Source organism: Apteryx rowi, unplaced genomic scaffold (assembly GCF_003343035.1).
Source record: "Apteryx rowi isolate R43461 unplaced genomic scaffold, aptRow1 scaffold_48, whole genome shotgun sequence".
Taxonomy (NCBI): domain Eukaryota; kingdom Metazoa; phylum Chordata; class Aves; order Apterygiformes; family Apterygidae; genus Apteryx; species Apteryx rowi.
The window spans coordinates 1,261,317-1,282,244 of NW_020450738.1; the positions used below are offsets into that span (position 1 = coordinate 1,261,317).

The 20,928-nt window shown below is 36.5% G+C and overlaps 1 protein-coding gene across 4 annotated transcripts in view; it reads left to right on the top strand.

The window, feature by feature from the left end:
- The window catches only part of BANK1 (B cell scaffold protein with ankyrin repeats 1), a 152,621-nt gene that overhangs the window by 46,907 nt on the left and 84,786 nt on the right, over window positions 1-20,928 (top strand). For all 4 annotated transcript variants that reach the window (XM_026078455.1, XM_026078459.1, XM_026078458.1 and 1 more), the window contains exons 7-8: window positions 6,276-6,396; window positions 20,600-20,796. In XM_026078455.1, coding sequence (XP_025934240.1) covers window positions 6,276-6,396; window positions 20,600-20,796 — 318 coding nt within the window. The remainder of the gene's footprint in view (window positions 1-6,275; window positions 6,397-20,599; window positions 20,797-20,928) is intronic.

Genomic DNA, 20,928 nt, shown 5'->3' on the forward strand with positions numbered 1-20,928 from the left:
GTTATTCAGGAGTTTGACCCTTCATTTAACCAGCATGACTAATATTTAGTAAGTAAGATGCATGCAATTCAAATTATATTCAAATGTAGAAGTAATTCTATGCAGAGCAGTAGTGCACACCAGGAAATACAGCTGCAGTGTTATGACTGTCAGGTATGTTTAATAATTTGGTCACCTTTTCTCATCTGTATTATAAGCAGGGGTTTAAATGAGGAGACATTGTATGCCTGGCTCTTAATTTTATTTGTGTTGGCAACTTAAAAATTAATGCTGAGAAAATTTTTATAATCAAGTAAGTGGTACAATCCAGACAGTATCAGGGCTGTTCTGTGGGAAAGTGTATTAATGGTAGTTCATTTGTATGTTTGTGTATGTGCTGGAAGATTTGTCATTGTATTTAATTGTACCCACTGGGCCATAGAGTGAGGTAGATTCACTAGCTAGGTAGCTGAACTATTTCTTCAAGCTTTTTAAATCTTTTGAACGCTCGTGTAAATATGATTTAATGGCAGTAAGATACATCGTAAAGATGCAATTTACAAAACATGATTTAACTTAATCTTAAAAAATGTAGTCATGCAAGGAAAAACAAAACAGCCTTCATCTAATTAGAATTCCCATCAAGTAGCAGGAGTAGTAGTAACTTTTGTTTAACCGGGATAATTAAAACCTTTGAGACTATCAGCTTATCTGCAAAAGTATCCTGGGGCAATAGTGGTTTATCTATGCATAGTAACAATCAAACACAATGGAAAACAGAATTAAAATAAAATAGAAAAGCTTACAGCAATTATTGATCAAAGCAGTTACATTCTGTGGTTCCAAGAAAAGTTCAAGATTTTCACAAATGTTTGCAATCTGAGGAGCATCTCGTTATTAAAATTTTGTGATGAAAGCAAATTACTACACTAATGCATACCACAGATACAATGCTTGGGTAAAACACTTTTATAGTATTGTGTGTTGTATTGCTGACCTTTCCAGTCACTTTGAGTTGGTATCAACATTGAGATTATTGTCCCTTTCTCCCCTCCCTCCCCAGCAAGTAAACCCAAACAAACAAAAAAACCCAATAACTAGGCTTACAGCCATCTGTTCCTTTTACTGAAAGCCAGGTCATAGGGGACTAACAAAGTATGCTACTGTTGTACCTATTGGATTCATCTTTTTAGACAGGAATTGAAGATTAACACTAGCTCAATTGTTAGATTAAACATATTTTAACGTGAAGATTATTACAAATCATGTTTTTGGATGATATTCTTTGCCACATCTGCCATGTTATTTTCTATTTTCCATATTTGTCTGAATTTATGAAAACCTTGACCAACATTAGCAAGACATTTCCAAAAACCCAATAAATATTTAAAATGTAAGATATTTAAACTTAAAATGTAAGAAAATAAGTAAAATAAAAAATGAAACAAGGTTCATTGTAAAAATTTTGAAAGAAAACAATCTGAAATTTTATATTAAAAAAGGTTTTTTGTATTAAAGTAGTGTTGAAATCACAGAAACAATCATTATGCTGAATGAACTTGCTATCAGAACGTATGAGATAGGGCATAGGTTTTTATGAATTTTTTGTTCTCTCACTTCCATATAATTTTGCATAAAGAAACTGTCTTAGGGATTTTGTGTTCTTATAGTAACCCTGAGTACAGATCAGATCATAAGGTTATTGTAATTCATAATTAAACTTTTTCATATCTCATTTTTTACTATTCATCAACTTTTTATTTCAGCATTCTGGTGGATTTATATGCTGTATTGATTTTTCTTTCTGACTTTCTACCAAACGCAAGTATTGATTCAAATATTTAGTGCTGAGGTTTTCTGGGTACAGATTTCTTAGGTTTTTTAAGAAATGATGGAAACCGAGGTCATATCCTTATTACTGAAATTGAGAGATTCATGGTAATTTGAGTGACTTAGAGTATCTAGAGAACTTTGGAAATCTTTATGACAGACGTTGGTTGAATAATATTCCTATGATTCTGAGAGACTTGATCCATCAGAGGATGCTTTTATCATAGTCATCAAACAGGATTCCAGTTACGGTATATATTTAAAAAAGAAGAATGAAAATAAACTTTTCTATGAAAACCTGTAAGAAATAGATATATGCCCTATGCAGTGATAGTACGTATGTTCCTTAACTTGATCTCCTAAGATATTTCCTTTGAAACTATTTTTAATAGTTTTCAATCTTCTAAGTCATGTCAGCAACTGTTATTTTAAAATGTTTCTTTCTTTACCTCTAAATATGAAATCTTTCCATATTCCATCAGTGGGTAAAATTGTCAGAAAAGCCTATGTGATTTTTAAGCCTCGCCCCCTTCTCTTTGTCAGAGGTAATCTAGATATTTAGGTGCATATAAAGTAGTGTCTGATATGTAAGAACTACTGGAGTAGTTCATCTTTTTGTAAATATGACCTTGTTAGTACTTCTAAAGCCTGTGAGAAATATGTTAATTTACTGGCTGCATATGCTGTGCTTCACTGGCACACATTTTCAGGGTTTTGTTAACAGTTATTAAAGAATGTAGGTCATGATTCACAGAAGTACCAAAGCATGTGCTTGGTCTTTTCCTTTTTTAAGAATGTTTTCAGAAACCCAGGTGTGATGGACATCACTCAGGGCATCTCTGCTGTTCACAGGTGCTTCCTATTGCTCTGGAAAGGCAGCAGGGGGGAGATGGAGAGAGTGCTGTCACCTGGGGTGGCACTGAGCAAGGACAAGCTTCTGGAGGCTTGGCTTGAGGCATGTAGTAGCTCTTGCAGAAGGGCTAAGACTGTAGGGAGGAGCAGGGAGCAGCCAGCTGTGCTTCAGAGGGCTTGGGAAGAGCTGCTTGGAAACTTGCTGAGTTAATTGTGAATAGCTCCCGGAAAGAAGAACTTGCCTACAAGGAGAAAGTAGTGCTTTTACTTCTTTTCTGTCATGTTTTAACTTTTTAATTCTTTATTCAGGTAAAATGTGGGCTTTCTTGAAGGTTAGGCTTTCCTTATAATGTGCTTAGCTTTAAGTACAGTCCTACTTCTGTTGACTTTGGAGAGGCTTTAGCGGGAACTTTAGGTGCATAGTGTTGGTGGCATTTCTCAGCAAGTGCTGCAGAAGCCTGTGTGGGATATATCAAAATATACAAATGTAGTGTATCTGGAGTCCATGAGTGCTCTGGAGCAGGAATGGGTAGTAAAGTCCCTAACCTGAATTCCTAAGTGGCAGGGATGACCTTTATGTTGGTGTGGAGCTCTCTCCTGCTAGCTGGATAGTGCAGAATGGTCCTATTGCTAGTTCTGCTTCACTGCTATTTCTGCTGTCATCTTCACATAACTAATGGAACAGAAATAAGCATTGTTTTTAGGCCCTGCTATATGTGAAATGAAAGGTATTAACATAGTTTTATATGTATATGAATTTAAACTAATTTTTCTTGTAATGCCTTGTAGAGTAGCAGAGCAAAGCTAGTTGTTATGGCTGGGTAACAAGATGACCTGTTAAATCATGGCTCAAGCCTTTAGACTTTAGATACCTGGAGGAAGAGACAAAATTTGAGGGAAAAACTTACAGAAAACTGCAGCGTGACAGCTGTGTACAACAGGTGCGTTATGCCTGACTCTGATACTAAAAGAACGGAGAGGCAGGTCAGTGGAAGGCAGACCTGTTAAAGCATGGGAAGTTTAGCTCCAATTTCATCTGCTGCCTTTGGAAGGCTGGACAGTCTAACGCCTGCCTTGGCAGCTTGTAAAAACTGAGCCAACTTGATGTGGCAGGGATTAAGCCATGCAAAGTTTCAGGGCCTTAAGAGTTTTGTTGCAAATTGCTTAAGTTGTGCACCCTCTTCAGCGTGAGAACTTGCTCCATTTGAAACTGAGAAACATTGCTTTATCCCCTGTAAACTTGGTTGTCTGAGTGCAATCTAAGAGCTATACATTCTTAAGCTACTCCTCCCCCAGATTTCTGCCTTAATAAATAAATAAATGAGAGAGAGAGAGAGAGGAAAGGAAGGATCATGCCTCTGCTCATATTTAAAGCGGAAGAGCCTTGCCTGCAAGGTTACCTTGAGTGCTTTCTTAAAGGGGACTGCAGGGTCTTTATTTGGCTTTCATTACACAAGGCAGCCTGGAATGGACTCTGCCTGAAATTGCTTCTCAGGCATTTCAGGACAGATAATAAGAGAAAGGTTTCCTTTAGCTGAACAGAGAGAGCTGGATAGGTTGCAAAATGTGTGAGGTGTGTCCCTGCCATTTTCTTATGTTTTGTTAAGAGAGGACCACAGTTTTCTTCTATGCTCCAGACACATGCCATAGAAAAAACAAAATATAAATATGGGGGAATTAAAATGTTACTTCGAATCTGTTTTATTTAGAAGCCCCTCTATATATTATATATATATTTATATATATACATATTATACATATGTGTGTGTGTATATATTATATTTACTGTCTGTAAAGTGGAATTTCTACTATACTGTTGCTGCTGTGTCCCTCAGTGAATACCAGTGGTTTTGAGCCACTTTCTTCATGGTGTAACTTCTGCATATGCATTCATCTGAGCTAGTGTTATAACTTATTTTATGTCCTGCTTTAGCCTGAACCCTATTAAGATAGTACCAATGACAATACCATACTTAAGAAGACCTTCTTGGGATAAGGAAGAATAATATATTTTCCTAATCAGATTCTAATATTCTTTGTCTTAATAATATTTTAATTTCATGTGGCTATTCTACTAAATATCTACCAAAAAGAATTATTAATATGAAGTTCAGGGTAAGGGGAAGGGAGCAGGTTGCATATCCTTTCTTCAGTCACTCTGTAAATCTGGTATATAGATTATATCTCTGTTTTAGAACAGGTCTTTTTCTAGGAGGAGTCTTTTATGCTTAATGCTTTGGTTATTGAGGGCTAAAAAGTATATTCATAATTATTGAATAACATACAGAGAATATTTAATGTAGCAGTGCAGAAAGGGTGAATTATGGAAAAAATAGGTCACAATTTACTAAATATAACATTCTTATGTGTCATAATCAAAACTGGAAGGCCAAGTGGTAGTTATGGGAAAAATAATCATACTTTATTACTGCTAGCTCCCCTACTGCACAAACTTGTCTTCAAATTTCCATGTCATTCATATAGAACTCAGCAAAACTCTATCCTGTCTGGGTGACCAGCTTTATTTCTGACCACATCATACTCTATTATTTTCTTATTCGCTTGTAATAGCTGCAGAAACTAAACTACATGTTTTCTCAGCAGTCACCTCTGTCCTTTTTTCCTCATTATGTCTGTCACAGGATTTTTTTTCAAGTTTATATATAAAATATATAAGTTTATAGTTCTGCATATATCCCTGTTAGCTATCTAACAGCTGTTCCAACAAGCAGCCTTTGAGCTATGGGAAGGCAAACTTCAGTGAGTGTTCCTCTGCTGTGGCTGAGCTGCTTTTGGTGCCCAAACCATTCTACCTTCAGGCAGTGCAGCAAAGACTGGGCCAGCTCTGTAGTACTTAGTGTAAAATATCTTCAGTGTTCAAATCCTTGTAGTCATACTTGTCACATCAAGAAAATAAGCACTTAATTATGGCTACCTTGAGAGTCGTTAGGAATAGATCTTGGCCTTCTGTCCAGACAAAATTAGGCAATCAAAAAACTATCTCACTGCAGTCAGTGGGGATTTCCCTTGTCTAAAGAATATGTATTTAGTAGGGAAGCTCATCTAACTGGTGTGCATTATCCATTTCTTAATCTGCCAGTTGATGTTAGACTATGGCTGATGGAACTGAAGCTGTTTCCTATCTAGTACAGTATGCAACCTTAATGTAAAGGTTTCAGGTAACAGAGGGCTACTGAGTTCTTTAAGATCATCCCAGATTACTGCTGTAATGACACCCTGGTTTCATTGGTACCTGGTATCTGTCAGAAAAGCTCCTGGCTATTAAACTACATTGTCACAGCTAAATCAAGAGTAGAGAAGTACAAATCTTCCTCTCCTTCTTTTCCTTTAGAAGTTCTCAGTCATGGCTGAACATAGCTATAATACATGTTTCTCTTCAATTGGGTCTTATTGTCATGATCCTTCTATATAAGGCTACTTGTAGCATATTACTATTTTTCTATGGCTTTTAAAAAATATGCTGATCCTACTAAGAGTGAGTTTATATTCATTGCATTTGAATAATTTGATTCACTAGTACAAACTTACAAAATAAATACGTACCAAATGCACTCTCTTTCTCTCTCTCTCTCTTCCCCCCCCCCCCCAAACAGGCTTTTGAGTTCTCTTCTGTAGAGAAGCTGGACAATGTTTTGACTTTGTTACTGAAAAGCAAGATGTCTGCTTATGGATTCAGCGCATTCCAAAGTGAAGAAAAGCACCATCAACAAGCTAGTGAGTACTTTCTCATATGCATTGATTAATAAGACAAGCTTTAAATATTTAAATTAAGGCCATTAGTGAAATGTGGGAATCCGCAGTAAAGACATCATAATGAGAAAAAATGGTGAAAAAGTATTTTTAAACCATTACTTCATGAGTCAGTACTAAGTATTTGTACTTGTTTGGATGCTGGATCAGTTTTGGATTAATTGCAAATTGACAGCTTTGCACCTGTCCAAATGTATGTTTATGGGGAAAATAGGCAGCAAGAAATGATTAATACAGAGAAGCCTATGCACTATATTTTTTACTAATTGCTCTTCAGCAATACAGTTTACACTTCATTTTCCTGAAATGTTTGAGAAGCGATACAAAAAGTGAAAGACTTCCACATCTGAAGGGAATGGATGGCTTTTGAACTTGGAATGGCATTAAGTATCTCTATTCATTTTAGTAACTATGAGCTTAATAGTTTGCATTACTTTATTCTGACCAAAAGGTAACTATATTTAAAATCCTAGTGAGTTAAAACAGGATTTGGCTATAAAATAGAAATAGACACACCATATGCACAATTCACTAGGTTATAAACAGAAGCTACTGTCTAATGCCAAATGCAGAGTCCTGGTTGAATTCAGTTAACCGTTTATTAAGGATGCAAATTTTTATTGTAATAAACTGAAAATGTGATTTAGTTTATACTTTAAAAACATCATAATGATGTTGCTTTGGATGTGTGTTATACCTCAGCTTTTCCATGAGACTTGTAAAAAGAAAACAAAAGCTAAGAAAATGGATGTTTCCCTTTTGAAATAACTGAATATAGCAAGTTTTCAAGGTAATGAGAATTAAGTGTTATATTACATTTGAATATAGAGAGTTTATTTTCTCTTAAAATCACGGTGCATGTACACAAAACAGGAGAGTGAAAACTCAAACATTACTTGCTCTTAGTCATCTCTTCTATAATCACATCATGCTTCCTTTCATTTTGAGTAAGGTTTGGCTGATGAAATTCACCACTTTGCACTAAGGAAATATGATTCCAATTCTCTTCAGTTCTGTGAATGAAGTTAAATATGACTCTACGCTGGTGGAAACAAACCAGTAGGATGTTAAGTGAGGCACTTGTCCCTGCCAGGTTACTGTGCAAGACTGCAGGATGGGGATGTATAGGTTGTTAGAGCATCATTCCTAATGTAAAAAGTTCATTCTGATAAGCAAAAGATTTTTTTGCTTCTTCTAGTAACAACTTGGATCTGGGCACATTATTTGAATAGTGAGAATAATTTTTACCAACCCACAACCCCTCCCAAAAAGGGCCATGCAGTTCAAGAGCGAGTTGGCTGTTTGGGAGCTAGAGTCAAGTGGTTTTGGCCTTCCCAGAATGAACTGCTTCAACGTAACCTGCGACAAGAAAGTATGAAGTTAGACGTTCAAATCCTTCCTAGAAGGAGGATGTGGTTGCAGAGTTGGAAGTACTCAGAATGTGGGATGCCGAGGTTCTTATCCACCTTCTGCCTAAAGAGTATGTAAACCTGTGTCTTTGACACCCTATAAAAGCATCCCAAACAGGCACTAGATGTATCAGGTTTATTAGAGGACTAGCATCTTTTTTCAACCATTTTGTATTGTTTTATTCCAAGCACTGTTTTTTGTCAAAGAGAAAATGTTGAAGAATGAAAACGAATAAAATAGTTTTAGAGGGAATAAAACTATCAGCCAAAAAGCTATTTGGCAATGAGATGAACTATTTTTGTATCTTTCAAATGGCAGATAATTTCATAATTCCTATATTTGCTGCTTTTTCCCTAGTGGTCCAAATAGGCTGACTTATGCCAGAATTCCCATTATCTGTTTCCAAGGGGGATACTGGCACTTTGCACTGAAAGGTGCTTGGTTGAAATAGAGGAACATTGATATATTAATGTGTAAATTAGTGCTGATATCAGTACTTTGACTTTTCAGTGACTACCTGTATGTGATTCGATGAGATTGTTGCCCATTTCCAGACTTTGCTTCTAAAGACTTAAAAGCCCGTTGAACTCTATACAGAGCGCTTCTGATGAGACTTAGTATCAGACAGTTAGTTCATAAAGTTTTGAATATGTATTTTTCCTCCAAAAGCTGGAGCTTTTCATGCATCTAGCATTCGGTGACCTGTACTTAATCTTCTGGCTTTTCCAGTCTGGGTGTGATACCTCTAGCTTGTTTCCAAAGAAAGTAGATGCGCTCACTTAAACCTGTTGTATCTTTTAGCTTGAAAGATTTTTAAACCATATCCTTCTGAAATAATTTTGGGGCTCTAGCCATTGGCACAGCTGCAGAAGGTCAATCCTGCAGCTTTATTTTAACTTTATAGCTGACACATCAGGATGCAGCTGATAAATTGCTGTATTTGAGATTTCTCAATATGAAGTCAAAATGAACAAATAATGAAGAACTCGTTAATTTTATTGATCATTTAAAAATTGCATGGTTGAACTTTACAATATAAACTGTGTGATTGATTATAAAATTAGGACTATGAAACTACATATAAAATAAAATAGAAAAAAATGCAAGTTTCTTTTTGTGATGCTTTGACTATATTAATGGTGGCTTATTTCAGGGAATCATCAGATGCATGTTTGCTTACGTAACTTTTCAAGACCCATCCCTGCCCCCTTTTTTCCAGAATGGCTGTTCAACAATTCTTTTCTTCCACATCATGAATGTTGGTACTTGTGAGAGGTTAGTGTCTAGGCCGGCAAAGCTAAGATGCATAGCAAAAGATCAGCTCTGATATTGTTTAACTTTTAATGTATCTATTACAAACATGGTGGAATAATTCTCTTATCTAAAGCTTCTTTTAGTTCACTCTTCAATGTGCAGTTTCAGATGGCCTTATAACTTAGAACTATGTCTTTATTTTCTACTAAGAATCCCCACAGGAAATTCAATGTCATTATTTAGGTGATGAAAACCGAAGTATGTACGTGATATCAAATAAATTTATTATGTGACCATAATCTCTTTAACAGAACAACTGTACCTGCATAGGATAATTATACCACCAAGTACAATGGTTTCACGTAAGGGAAATTTTTGCAAAAGATGCCATGGATCACAGATACATATTTTGGAAACTTGAGTTTCAGGTCAACTAGACAATGAGAATTGTGTGAGCAACAGATCAGACTTTTCAAAGTTTCTAGCAAAATAAAAACCTAGGGCTGTAGTCCTGTGAGCACCTTAGCATACATGTAATAATCTTCCTGCATGTGACTCACTTGTTAGTCTACTTGCTGGAAGGAAGGAACATCTGTGCCTAAATGGAGGCAATGGTGACACTATTTATCTATAGTTCTTGTCTGATCTCCTTAACTTTGCCAGTATTACTAAAATGAAATTGATTTTTAAAATGGAGCATTGGACATGGTAAAAATACCAATTCATACTGCTTTTACAAACCATGATTTTTAATGACAGCCACACATGAATGTATTTTGCTATGCATAAGGTCAACTTGTGTTCTGCTTTTGATGAAGCAGCCTATAGTAATAGTTATTGCAGTAACTGAAAAGTGAAACATGAGTCTCTATCAGTAAAGTATTGCCAGAACTGCTGTATTTATAAAGCTTGTCAGAAATAAAGTGCACATTTCAGACTTGAACTGTGCCTCTTTTGTTTTAATTACTCATTTTTGTTGTATGATATGTTTTCTGTAGTTGAAGAACATCTAAAGAAGATCTAAGTATTTGAACATTATCAAAGTATATTTACGGTTACGCATGGATATTACTAAGTAGCAGCATAGAGGCATTAAGAATTATTTTGCTTATCAAGGGGAAAAATGTTTTAATAATGAGTGATATTTAAAGAGATTATTCTGCAGTCTCTGAAGAGGAATACTGGAAGCCCAATCAGTTGAGAAAGCTAAAAGCAGACTGAACAGAAGCCACTGAAAAAAACATTGTGTTTAATTATACAGCACTAACTGAAAGACAGAGCCAAGGCATGTCTGGGATTTTTAGTGGTGTCAATGAGAACAATAAGATACATTCTTCTACAAGGATGGAGAACAAGGTAACTGAAGCAGGAGATACTCTGACCTGAATTTTGTATGTTCTGTACCCAGCTGCTTTCAGGGTTCGTTGTATGTATGTTATTTCTTTGTATACTGGTAGACTCCAGTCAAAACATCGTAACAAATCCAAACTGGTATTTAAAAACTTTCCTTAGCTGAGTTTTGTGACCAGCTTGAAAAGCTCTGACTCAGCTCTTGAATGCTCAGGTCTGGGAATTCTTGTCCTTGTGTTGATTGCTATGTGAGAGAAGGTATCTGCTTGAGGAAAGCCTGTTCATTTTTCTGCTATTACACAACTTTCAAAAAAGGGAAAGCTACTATTAACACTGCTCCAACTAACTCAAATATTGAGGCTTAATCCTCACCTGCCATTTTCAAAAAAATTCTATACTGCTTTTTATATCACCTGCCATTGTTAACAGCAATACAAATCCTATCCTGATTTCCCTGATTCTTTCTTTCAAGCTGAAACATCAAACTCAGAAGAGATGGTCTGGATTTTCAACTGCTAGCATAACAATAGGAGAGGAGACAGACTGAGAACAGAAGACAGACAGGGTTTTAAGCATTTTCCTTTGGTTTAATTGGTATAGATACTGTAGAAGTGATTTTTAAATGCCTATTTAAATTACTAAGAAAGTAATGTCCTCTATCAATAATTTGGGAAATAAAAGAAGTCTATCTTACAAAATCTGCAGAAATATCAGACTGTAGGCTGTTCTGTTTGCTTACTAAAATTTTTATGAAAATTCCTGCAGGCTAAGGCAGTGCTACAATACAGTAATATTAGATTTTATGCTTTCTTTTATAGCTGAGTTGTTCCAGAATGCTCTACAGAAAACAGAAGAGAAGGGATTATGAGAGGCCAAAGCATATAAAACAGCAGCTCCCTTTTAACTTTACATATGTCAACTAAAACTTGTAATTAAGAGCAAGCACTGGGTTCAAAGTCAGCTTGAAAGCTGAAGATGCCACCTTAATACATTTAAAATATGCTGTTTGGTCACTTTTTACCCTTTCCTTCCCACTTATGATCCCCAGCTATCTAGTTCTCTGTGTAGTTGCCTAACTGCAGCAGCTTTTCTCTGATTGTTGACCTGCTGCTTTTAACCTTCTTCATTGAAGAACTGTTACTGATTAAAATTTTTTCACTTCTAGTTACCTCCAAAACTATTACTTTTGTTCAGTTGTGTATATTTAACTCTATTGGTTGTTCCTGCTTCACAGCTGACAAAGGTTCCAGTAATTTTCCTCAGTTCAGTGTGGCATACTTGCAAGTTCAAGAATGGTTATTTTCTGCCTAAAGCACGTGTGCTTTCAAATAATTACAGCATCTTGCTAGTGTATATAATACAAAGCTTCAGTTAAAGCAGTTAAACATAGCATAGTAAAAATTTTCTTTACAGTAAAACATCTAATTTGTGTTAAGAACTCACTGAATTTTGTGAATTGGCAATTAGGTGAACAATTATAATAATTAAAAAAAAAAAAAACAGTAACCCAAATAGATCTTTAAGTGGGTTATTCTTACTTGGTTATTTTGACAATTGTACCCTTAGTTGTCATTGACTTTTGCTGCAGAATCTGCAGGAAAGAGATAAGTTCTTCACCTCTGCCTGATAACTTGATAGGGATTTAAGGAAAGACTTGTGCCGTTTTTCAGAATGAGGGCAAAAAGGCCAGTGGGCTTCAGTCTTCTTATACAAGGTCATTAGTCTTACTGTGTTGCTGAATTAATTAAATATGTCTTTAGAGAAGGAACTTACGGGAGACCAGGTCCAACAATGTTTTTACCCCTCTCTGGGTGAGTGACAAAACTTATACAGGGCAGAAAATGACTACTGAAGATGGAAATGGGCAATGAAGTGTTGCTGAAGCAGCTGAAGGGAACAGCGGCCAAGAAAAGGATAGTGCCAGGGTGGTCTGAAGCATCTGAGAATGGTTCCAAGGTTTCTGTCGCCAAGACTTGGAAGATTTTGCCCGTGAAAACTGCATCCTACTTTATGTAAGCAGAGGGGGCTGCTAGTTGTGTTGCCTGAGAAGGCTTTGCAAAGCAGTGTTAAAAGCTGTCTTAAAGTGGTGTACCTCAGTGAGGTCCACCTGCTCCTCACGATGTTTCACCTTGTGTCACAGCTCGATGGCAATGGGCTTCGGCTTAATGGGCAGAAGAATGCAATGCGCTCTCTTGAGAAGAAATTAAATTTGTGAAACTGGGGTGGATCTATCAGAACTACTCAGTAAAGCCTGTGTGTGGGTCTGCTCTACTGGGCAACCCATTTTGGACAGCACTGAAACAATATGGGGAGGTTCTCCCTTTCTGAGAGTAAGGCTGGTTGTGCTTAAAGGATCAGAGAAGGCTGAAGGTTAGTGCCTGCGGGCTGAGAGCCTGCTTACATGTCACCATGTATTGACATCTGGAATAGATGTAGTTATGAGTCAGTGGGTGGAGGGGCAAGGTGACAAGTCAGGGGCTTTCTAATCCCAGATGGTCATCCCCCATATAAGAGAAACAGTTAAGTGCACGACTGTCTCTCTCAAACATGAAGTTATTATCATGGTCCCAAAAGTGACGTAAAGTTGAATGAAATGGAACCTTAAAGCCCAGAACCAATAGATAAAGCCACATACCTGCTTTCCACATCGGTTTCTGGTGTTTGTTCTGTGTGGTTGCCTCCCTCCCCACCACACAGTACATATGAACCATCTCTGGCAATGTCTCATACAGTTTGATGTGTGAGACCATTCAAGGCTGACTGGAAGGCAGAAACAGCAGTCTCTGTGGCTGTAAATGTTTAGCCTCCTACATTTTTCGCTGCTCCTCATAAAAAGCAATTGGGTCAGTCCCATGTCTGACATTAATTCCTTGAGAGGAAGGCCTTAGGCGACTGAGTAGAGCTCTCTGTGCTTCTAATTGCAACTTTGTTAGTACCCAGCCTAGCTTGGAAATAGAATATCATCACACCAAAAAGGGAGCAGTTGGAGCCCAAAGGAAGGTACCGGGAGTAGTATAGTGCAATGATGTCTGGGTTCCCCAAGGGAAGAGTCTCCCCAGGTGGGCTTTTCAGTTAGAAACTCCAGTTTTTAGTCAAAGAAGAAGTGTTCAGGTGTTCACTTGGGAGTAGGGATGCCGGCTGAGGAGAGCGAGATGATGAATATTATTAGCTGGGATTGTTCCGTCAGTGTGGTTGATCTTGTGTGACAGCAGTACACTAGGTTCAGACAGCTCTTCACCCTTAATGCATCTCTACAATAGGGAGCCCCAGAAAGCATGTTTGTGTTCATCTGATGCATGTTTTTTGCTAGGAAGCATGTAACCACCCCAACATACAAGGTCTGTGTAGTTCAGATTTCTTTGTGCAAGAAAATAGGTCTTTGGGCTCTGCCTGTTCTGAGCAGAGTAGAAGCACTGAGTAGTTCACTAATGTCAAAAGAGAAGGACTAGAAACTTTTGAATGTGGCAATATATTCTTTTTTGTGATGTCCACTAGCTGACAGTGATACTTAATATTAGGTTGTACCACCTGGCAAAAATCCAGTGTTTTGTCAAAGCTACATTTTGCTAAATCTTTGCTGGGAAGAGGAGCGAGTTCAAATAGTCATATTAGTGAAGAAGTTGGTTTAATATAATGTGTGGTTTATGACTGAAAAAGTCCCATCACAGAAAGTATAAACTATGTATTTTGCAATGAAGAACACTTCAGGCAACAGATTTTACTCTGTATCATTTTGAATAATGGTATACCATTAATAGTATATATGGGTTTCCTTCCAGACCATTCAACTCCTGTAAAACTTGCTGCTCTGTTGTCTTTTTTTTTTTTTTTGCACTGCAGAGAGAATTCCAATTCAAGGGGCAGTTATTTGTTTATTTAAAGGTATTAAAAATGCATGTATTATAGACATGGTTTTTCACCATAGCGTTTCTGGTAACAATAGATGTTGTAACAATAGATGTTGGATAAGCAGCTCTTAAATGAAATGGGGAGATAGATTATAATAATTTTGTAATCCTGATATAACTTATGTGATTTGTCTTACTTCTCTGGACTGAAGTATTTTGATGGCACTCTTATGTGTTGCACCTGTTTTGAGGGTGGGGTTGGATGTTCATGCTGTGAAAGAAAGTAGTTTGGATCACTCTTTAAACAGAACTTTCCCTTTTATGCTGTTTTTTGAAGTGGATGCCATAAAAAGATAGAAAAGATGGAATTATTAATTAAGAGTGTCAGTGGATTTATATCTCAAGCAAGATTAATATCTCAGAATTGACACTTCAGTAATTAAATTCAGTCTTTAGATTTAACACTCTGTCTTTCAGGAAAATAGTGCAATCTTTGCAACTTTTTTGTTCAGAGATGTAATAGCCATGCCAGCATTTATGTCCGTTTGAAAATTAACCTTTTTTGAAATTGCCCTTCAATCTAAGGTCTTTCTGGATCTTATACAAGGAAAACAACCCTCTGCCATCAAATAACAAAAAAACCCTGCTTGTATCTGCATACACGTATGTGCATTTGTAAAATCACAGGTGTGCTGGAATGGCTTGTAATTCAAAGTGCGAGATAAGAGAAGTATATCCATCTCAGTTGCCATGCTATTCATGAACAAGACTTAAAAGGCCTATTTTCTGAAACCTTTGAAACAGATATCTTTTTAGGGCACTAATTGGTATGTGGAGGCATGGATAATGGTACATGAGGTATGTTAATTGACTAATGATTCATGCAGTTCATAGTTGGGGAATACATTCCTTGATATTATCCCTAACTGCAGATTTTGAAAATCAGGCCCTCAACATGCTATGCATACATACTGGTACAGATGAGCTCAGTGACAAACCACTGTAGGTTTATACCTCTAAGGAACTTGATAATGTTTATCCTTGAATTTCCTGATGGTGTATGTAATACATATTATCTGAATATAACTGATAAGTAATATGCTTAGTGACATATACATACATGTGTGTATGTATATATGCATATATGAAACATGTAGAATGTATAGGAAAGTTTTATTTAACACCTAATTTGGGATCTAAGGCTTAAGGGAGAAAGGTTTTAAAATATTGAAAACAGTCTTGCTTAAATGCAGAACCATAGTCAGAAGATGCAATTCTTATTCCTTTAGTTGCCATTTTCTTACCCTTCAGGTACATATGTTCTCAGACTAAACACACTTATCACTCAGATTCCCCACCCCTCTTTTTTTTTTTTTTTTTTTTTAAGCATAAGCCTTTCAAATATTATTGCTGACATGCTAATCTGTATTGCTACCTGCTGCAGCTGAAACTTTAAATCTGGGTCCATTTCACATTTAGATGCTCTCTCCTAACTTTCATTTTAATAGTAATATCTTAAATCTTGTGAAATGTAAAAAATGTTTTGTACATCAAATATAATGTCTTTATCTGTGCCCGCCTCCTGACAGGTGATTTGAAGGTTTTGACATTGCATACGTCTTGTTTGAAGTACTGCGTTTCGGCAAGATATGTTTCTTATGGGAAATTAATGCTGATTGGTTGTTTTTTTTCCTAACACCCTCTAAGTTCATGACTGAAGATTAATGAAATACATAATAATTTTTATCTTTTGGTTATCCCTGTTTGGGGATAGACCTACTTTGTATTAAGGTGAATTCAGCTGTTGAAGTCTGTGGCAAAACTTCCAGTGATTTTAAAGTCATTAACATTGCATACCATATTGGTGCATTTCTTCAGCCTAAAATACCTATTGATATCAGTGTGCTATGCAGTGTCTGCAGTGTGGGCTTGCCATTAGCATCTTTGGCAAGATTGGCCCAGTAATGTGGTCTCCTTTTACTCTTAATTTTTCTTGTGGTCTTGCTTTTGAGTTTTCTAGAAAGAAATGTGATACCACACAGTAATACTTGTATCTTGTATCTCCTGTTTAAATGATCTTACTTTTTTAAGAACAAGTGGAAATAATTTCAACTTTGGCCTTCAGTAGTAACTTAGCTTTCAAGGTCAAACAGAATAAGCAAAAATAATCTCAACTTTGGTCTTCAGTAGTACTTAGCTTTCAGGTCATTGGTAAGAGGTACCAGTTTATTGTCTCTGCAGTACTAGCTCATGGAGATTTTTGGTTGGCTTCTATTTAGTTTCTTACTCTGTATCAGAGAAATTCAACACCATCAAAAGTTGGAGCCAATCTAATGATGATAGAGGACAGGTAATCTATCAGTAAATATTTTTCCTCTTTTCCTCGCATCAGTGTTTTAGGGAAACCAAAAATTTGGGATGGGAAAGCACTCTGAAAAGAAGGGCTGGTAGTTTGTTGAGTTGCTGCTCATAGCTGCTGACTGATAGGTTGGTATGCAGCAATAGCACCATTCTCAATGGCTTCTTCAGCTAGAGACACAAGTAGAACCAACGTTTGGAGTCTGTATTTTTTTTTTTTTTTTAACAGAGTTCATGCAGCTCTTGATGGTTGCAAGGTGCACAAGTAAGATTTGTTTGAATGCTTATTCTGAAATTAAAATAAGAAATAAATGAAAGAACTAGTATATCCTGTTCTTGGGGAGTGCTTTAATTTTGTTCATGTGGTATTAAAAACATGTTTCACTTGAGACTTTTTTGAATATTATGTACAAGATCTCATGATCAGTGCTGCTGTTGCAGTTCTCATATCCAAATACAGCTTTTTGTTTTGCTTAATATAGGGAGTAATATGCAAATTTTATTATGTTTGCCTTAGGAAATCTATTGATTGACTGATTTAACCATCCTTCATGACTGCCTTAACTACTTCATCCATTAATGGGATAGTCTGAGGATGTAATGTTCCAAGGATGTAAGAGTGGCCGTCCTGTTTGAATACCAAATCTAGCTATGGAGGAGTTGAGTGATTACCAGAAAAAAACAGCTCAAGTGGGAAGGATCCGAAGGGATATTTTGATTCCTATGATTGGTCTTGAACAGAGATGTATGTTATAGGGATCTTGCTTAATGGAGTTGATCAGGTAATACCCATGTTTTGTGTCATTTTGAAAACTCAGATATAAGCCTAGAACAGGTTTATGAACGCCAGTGGATTTTTTTTCTCCTCACATTGATGAAGAAATCGGCTGGTGTCTGAATCCACTGATAATGTAGAATTGATTCCCTTTTTGCATTCATAGCCAATTACTTCAGGTTTCATTAGCAAGGAGTGGAAGTACTCCTTGGAGCATATTATTAATACTTTAAGGCTATTTTCACTGACAATATTGACCTTTTAGAGTCTGCTAACAGAATGCAGGCTATTGGTTAGACTGTGTAATATTTGCTCTTCTCTAAAATTACTTCTCAGCACCTATTTCATTGCTGGACACCTAAAAAAAAAAAACAGATAAATTGCAAAAGGTAGAAGAATTAAGATGAGCAATTTGATGATGACTAATGGAAGGTTTTTTGAAATATTACTGTGTTTTGGACTTTTTTAAAGAGAATCCTGTGTAATGTGCGAAAAGAGACTTACCTTTATTTTGTTGTCCCAGCCTTCCAATTACTTGCATATACTTTTACTGCTGATGTGGCAGCTCCTTAAGCTGGTGTGTATTTCCCTAGGGTTGTGGGAGGTTTGTTTTTATTTTTTTAATTTTTTTTCCTGAGTTTAGCAAAACAGAAAAAAATGAGAATTCTAATGGCTATACTCTGGAGTAACATTTGTAGTTCTTCTAATTATGGAATGAAGTCCAGTCTGTGGAAATTTAACTAAAAAGTTGAGCAATATGGAGTAAATAAGTTGTGCGGTATCTACTTCTCTCAAGAACCTTAGCAGCTATTACTGTTTTAAGATTGCTCATTGTAATTCTGTAACTTAGTAGGAGAACTCAAAGGATTATAAAACATGCTGCAGATACAAAGTAATATAAACTAAAACACATTGTCCTAATAACTTGTTCAATCAATACTTAATTAGTTGTGCCTATTGCAAGAATTGTTCCTGTTTCTTGAATCCTTATATCTAATGTTTGGGGTGAGGTTTTACTCTTCTTCCATATTGACATGACTGGGATGTAAAGGAGAACTCAAGAAAGCTAAAAGTTTAAATGCAGAGAAACTAAATGAATTCTTTGCATCAGTGTTTGCTCAGGGAAAACTGAACAAAGTCTTTGTGTTAGTGGTTGCTCTAGAAGAAACTGTAGGTTCCCATGCTGTAGTCCTGGTTGGGAGACATGTGGCAAGGGACTGTCTGGAGTCGAAAGAATCATGAAGTTACAGCAGAAATGGACAGAATGAACACTAAGAAATCACCAGGACTAAATGGGATTCATTAAAGAGTTCTGAGGGAATTTAAGAATAAAATAGCTGGATTACTAACAGCAGTGTATTCAGTTCCATAGTACTAGAAGGTGTGAATATGATGACAAAACCCAGTTTCTCTTGGCACCTTGAGAACTACAGAAGGTTAATGTATCAGCTCTACCAGACAAAATAGTAGAAACTATAACAAAGGAAAATTTCTGTAAAGGGAAGTCTAGCTTTATAGATTTCTTGGAGTTCCTTGTAAGACTCTGGAAACCTGATCAAGTTGGTAATTGATTGGGCATGGATGAATAATTGTCTAAAAAACCGGAGGCGAAAAACTTATGATAATGGTACAAAATATTCAGGGTAGTAAGGGCTGATTGGGAAGAATTGGGGAAGGATCTTACGAGATTTAGTGACTGTGCAATAAAATGACATGATATTTAGTGTAGGTAAAAACAAAGTGATGCAAGTGGGAAAAGCAATACTATGCTGGCATACAAAATGAGACGCTTTGGGCAGATATTAATACTCAGGAGTATGACCACACAGTTTCATGATAATGTCAACTTGTTGCTAGGCAGCAGATTAAAAAGCAAATGAAATACTAGGGGTTATTAGAAAGGAATAGAGAACAAAACAGAGGACATAATTATGACGATGCATAAATTACATAATGCATAATTATGTAATGCTGTGCATAATTAAAGTTTCACCCACAAGTTGACTATCATGTGCAGTTCTGCTCCCATCATCTCAAAAAAGATGTATTAGAACTGGGAAAGGCTCAGAAAAGAGCAGTGAGGGTGATGGAATAGATTCTCTACAAGGCACAGTTAAGTAGGCTGATGCTCTTCAATCCCGAAAAGAAATTCTGGGAGTGAGGCATGGGGATTATAACAGAAGTCACTAGCGATGTGGAGAAGGCAGATAGGGATGGAGTGTGGTATGAACTAGGGACTATCAGTTGAACCTAGTAGGAGCCAGGTTCAAAACAAACTAGAGGAAGCGGCTCTTCACGCAGTGGGAAGTAAAGACACTGCCAAAAGACCCAGAAGATGCAAGAAGTTAACGGTGCCCTGGGGCAGACTGGACACATACTTGGAAGACAGATGCACTGCATGCTGATATACAGACAAATCACAACACAACAAACCACAAGTGATAAAAAAGGGGTTGGAATATGAAGGCAGGCGGAAGTATTGCTTATGCTTAACCTCTTTTTCTTCTATAGGCATCTTGCGGTCCCTGTTGGAGTCAAGATACAGGTCTAAGTGCTGAAATGATAAGCTGACTTCAGTTTAGCTTTGTCCCAATTCTTCAAGGTGAAAAATAGTCTGTAATGCAGACAAATATCATGCTTTTTCATAGAAATCCTAAAAATCTTTAGCTGAAACATCCATCTTTAAATAGTCTGATTTCTCATTAAGGTGCTAAGCAAATTTTTGCAGGTTCCTGGTAGTCGCAAATTCTCAGAAATGTCTTGTAATATGAAAACATATCACTGTAAACCTCCAAAATGTTCTGTTTGCATGTCCCAGGTTAAAAATATATTTAAAGCATTAAATAATATACACCTATGCAAATCATGCCCAGGCTGCTGAATTTTCTTTCCTTTGGAAGAAACATTTTATTTCTCAATAGAACTGAAATGCTTTGAAATGCCTCTGTCAGGGAAAAAAAAAGTGAGACTTCTCAGTTATGTTGAAGGTTCCTTTATTAAAATGTTTAAGTATGTGAAATGTAAAACTCCTAGAAGACTTGTTCTTTGGGTGCCAGTTTAACTACTACTCAATAATGCTAATATGCAAAGGAATTTTGTAGAAGAATGTGACAGGTGTTTTATAAAAGCAAAATTGTTCTTTATGAAAAAAATTTTTTTTTTCCAAATACAGATAGCCATTTGGAAGAACTTCCCACTCTCCTTCACTGTGCTGCCAAATTTGGATTAAAGAACCTTGCTGCTCTTCTACTCAGGTGTCCCAAGGCCACACAGGCTTGCAACATAACCAACAAAGATGGAGACAATCCAGCAGGTATTGCTGGAAAGCATGGTCACGAGGAACTACAAAAATTAATCAGAGATTTTTTGGTGAGTCCATACGCTTTTTCATATGCTGTCTATAACCAGGGTTTATGATATTGTGCTACTGAGATCCCATAGTATCTGCTCTTGTAAAGCCTAATATACGGCAGTCCATCTGTCTGACAATATTGTCCTACT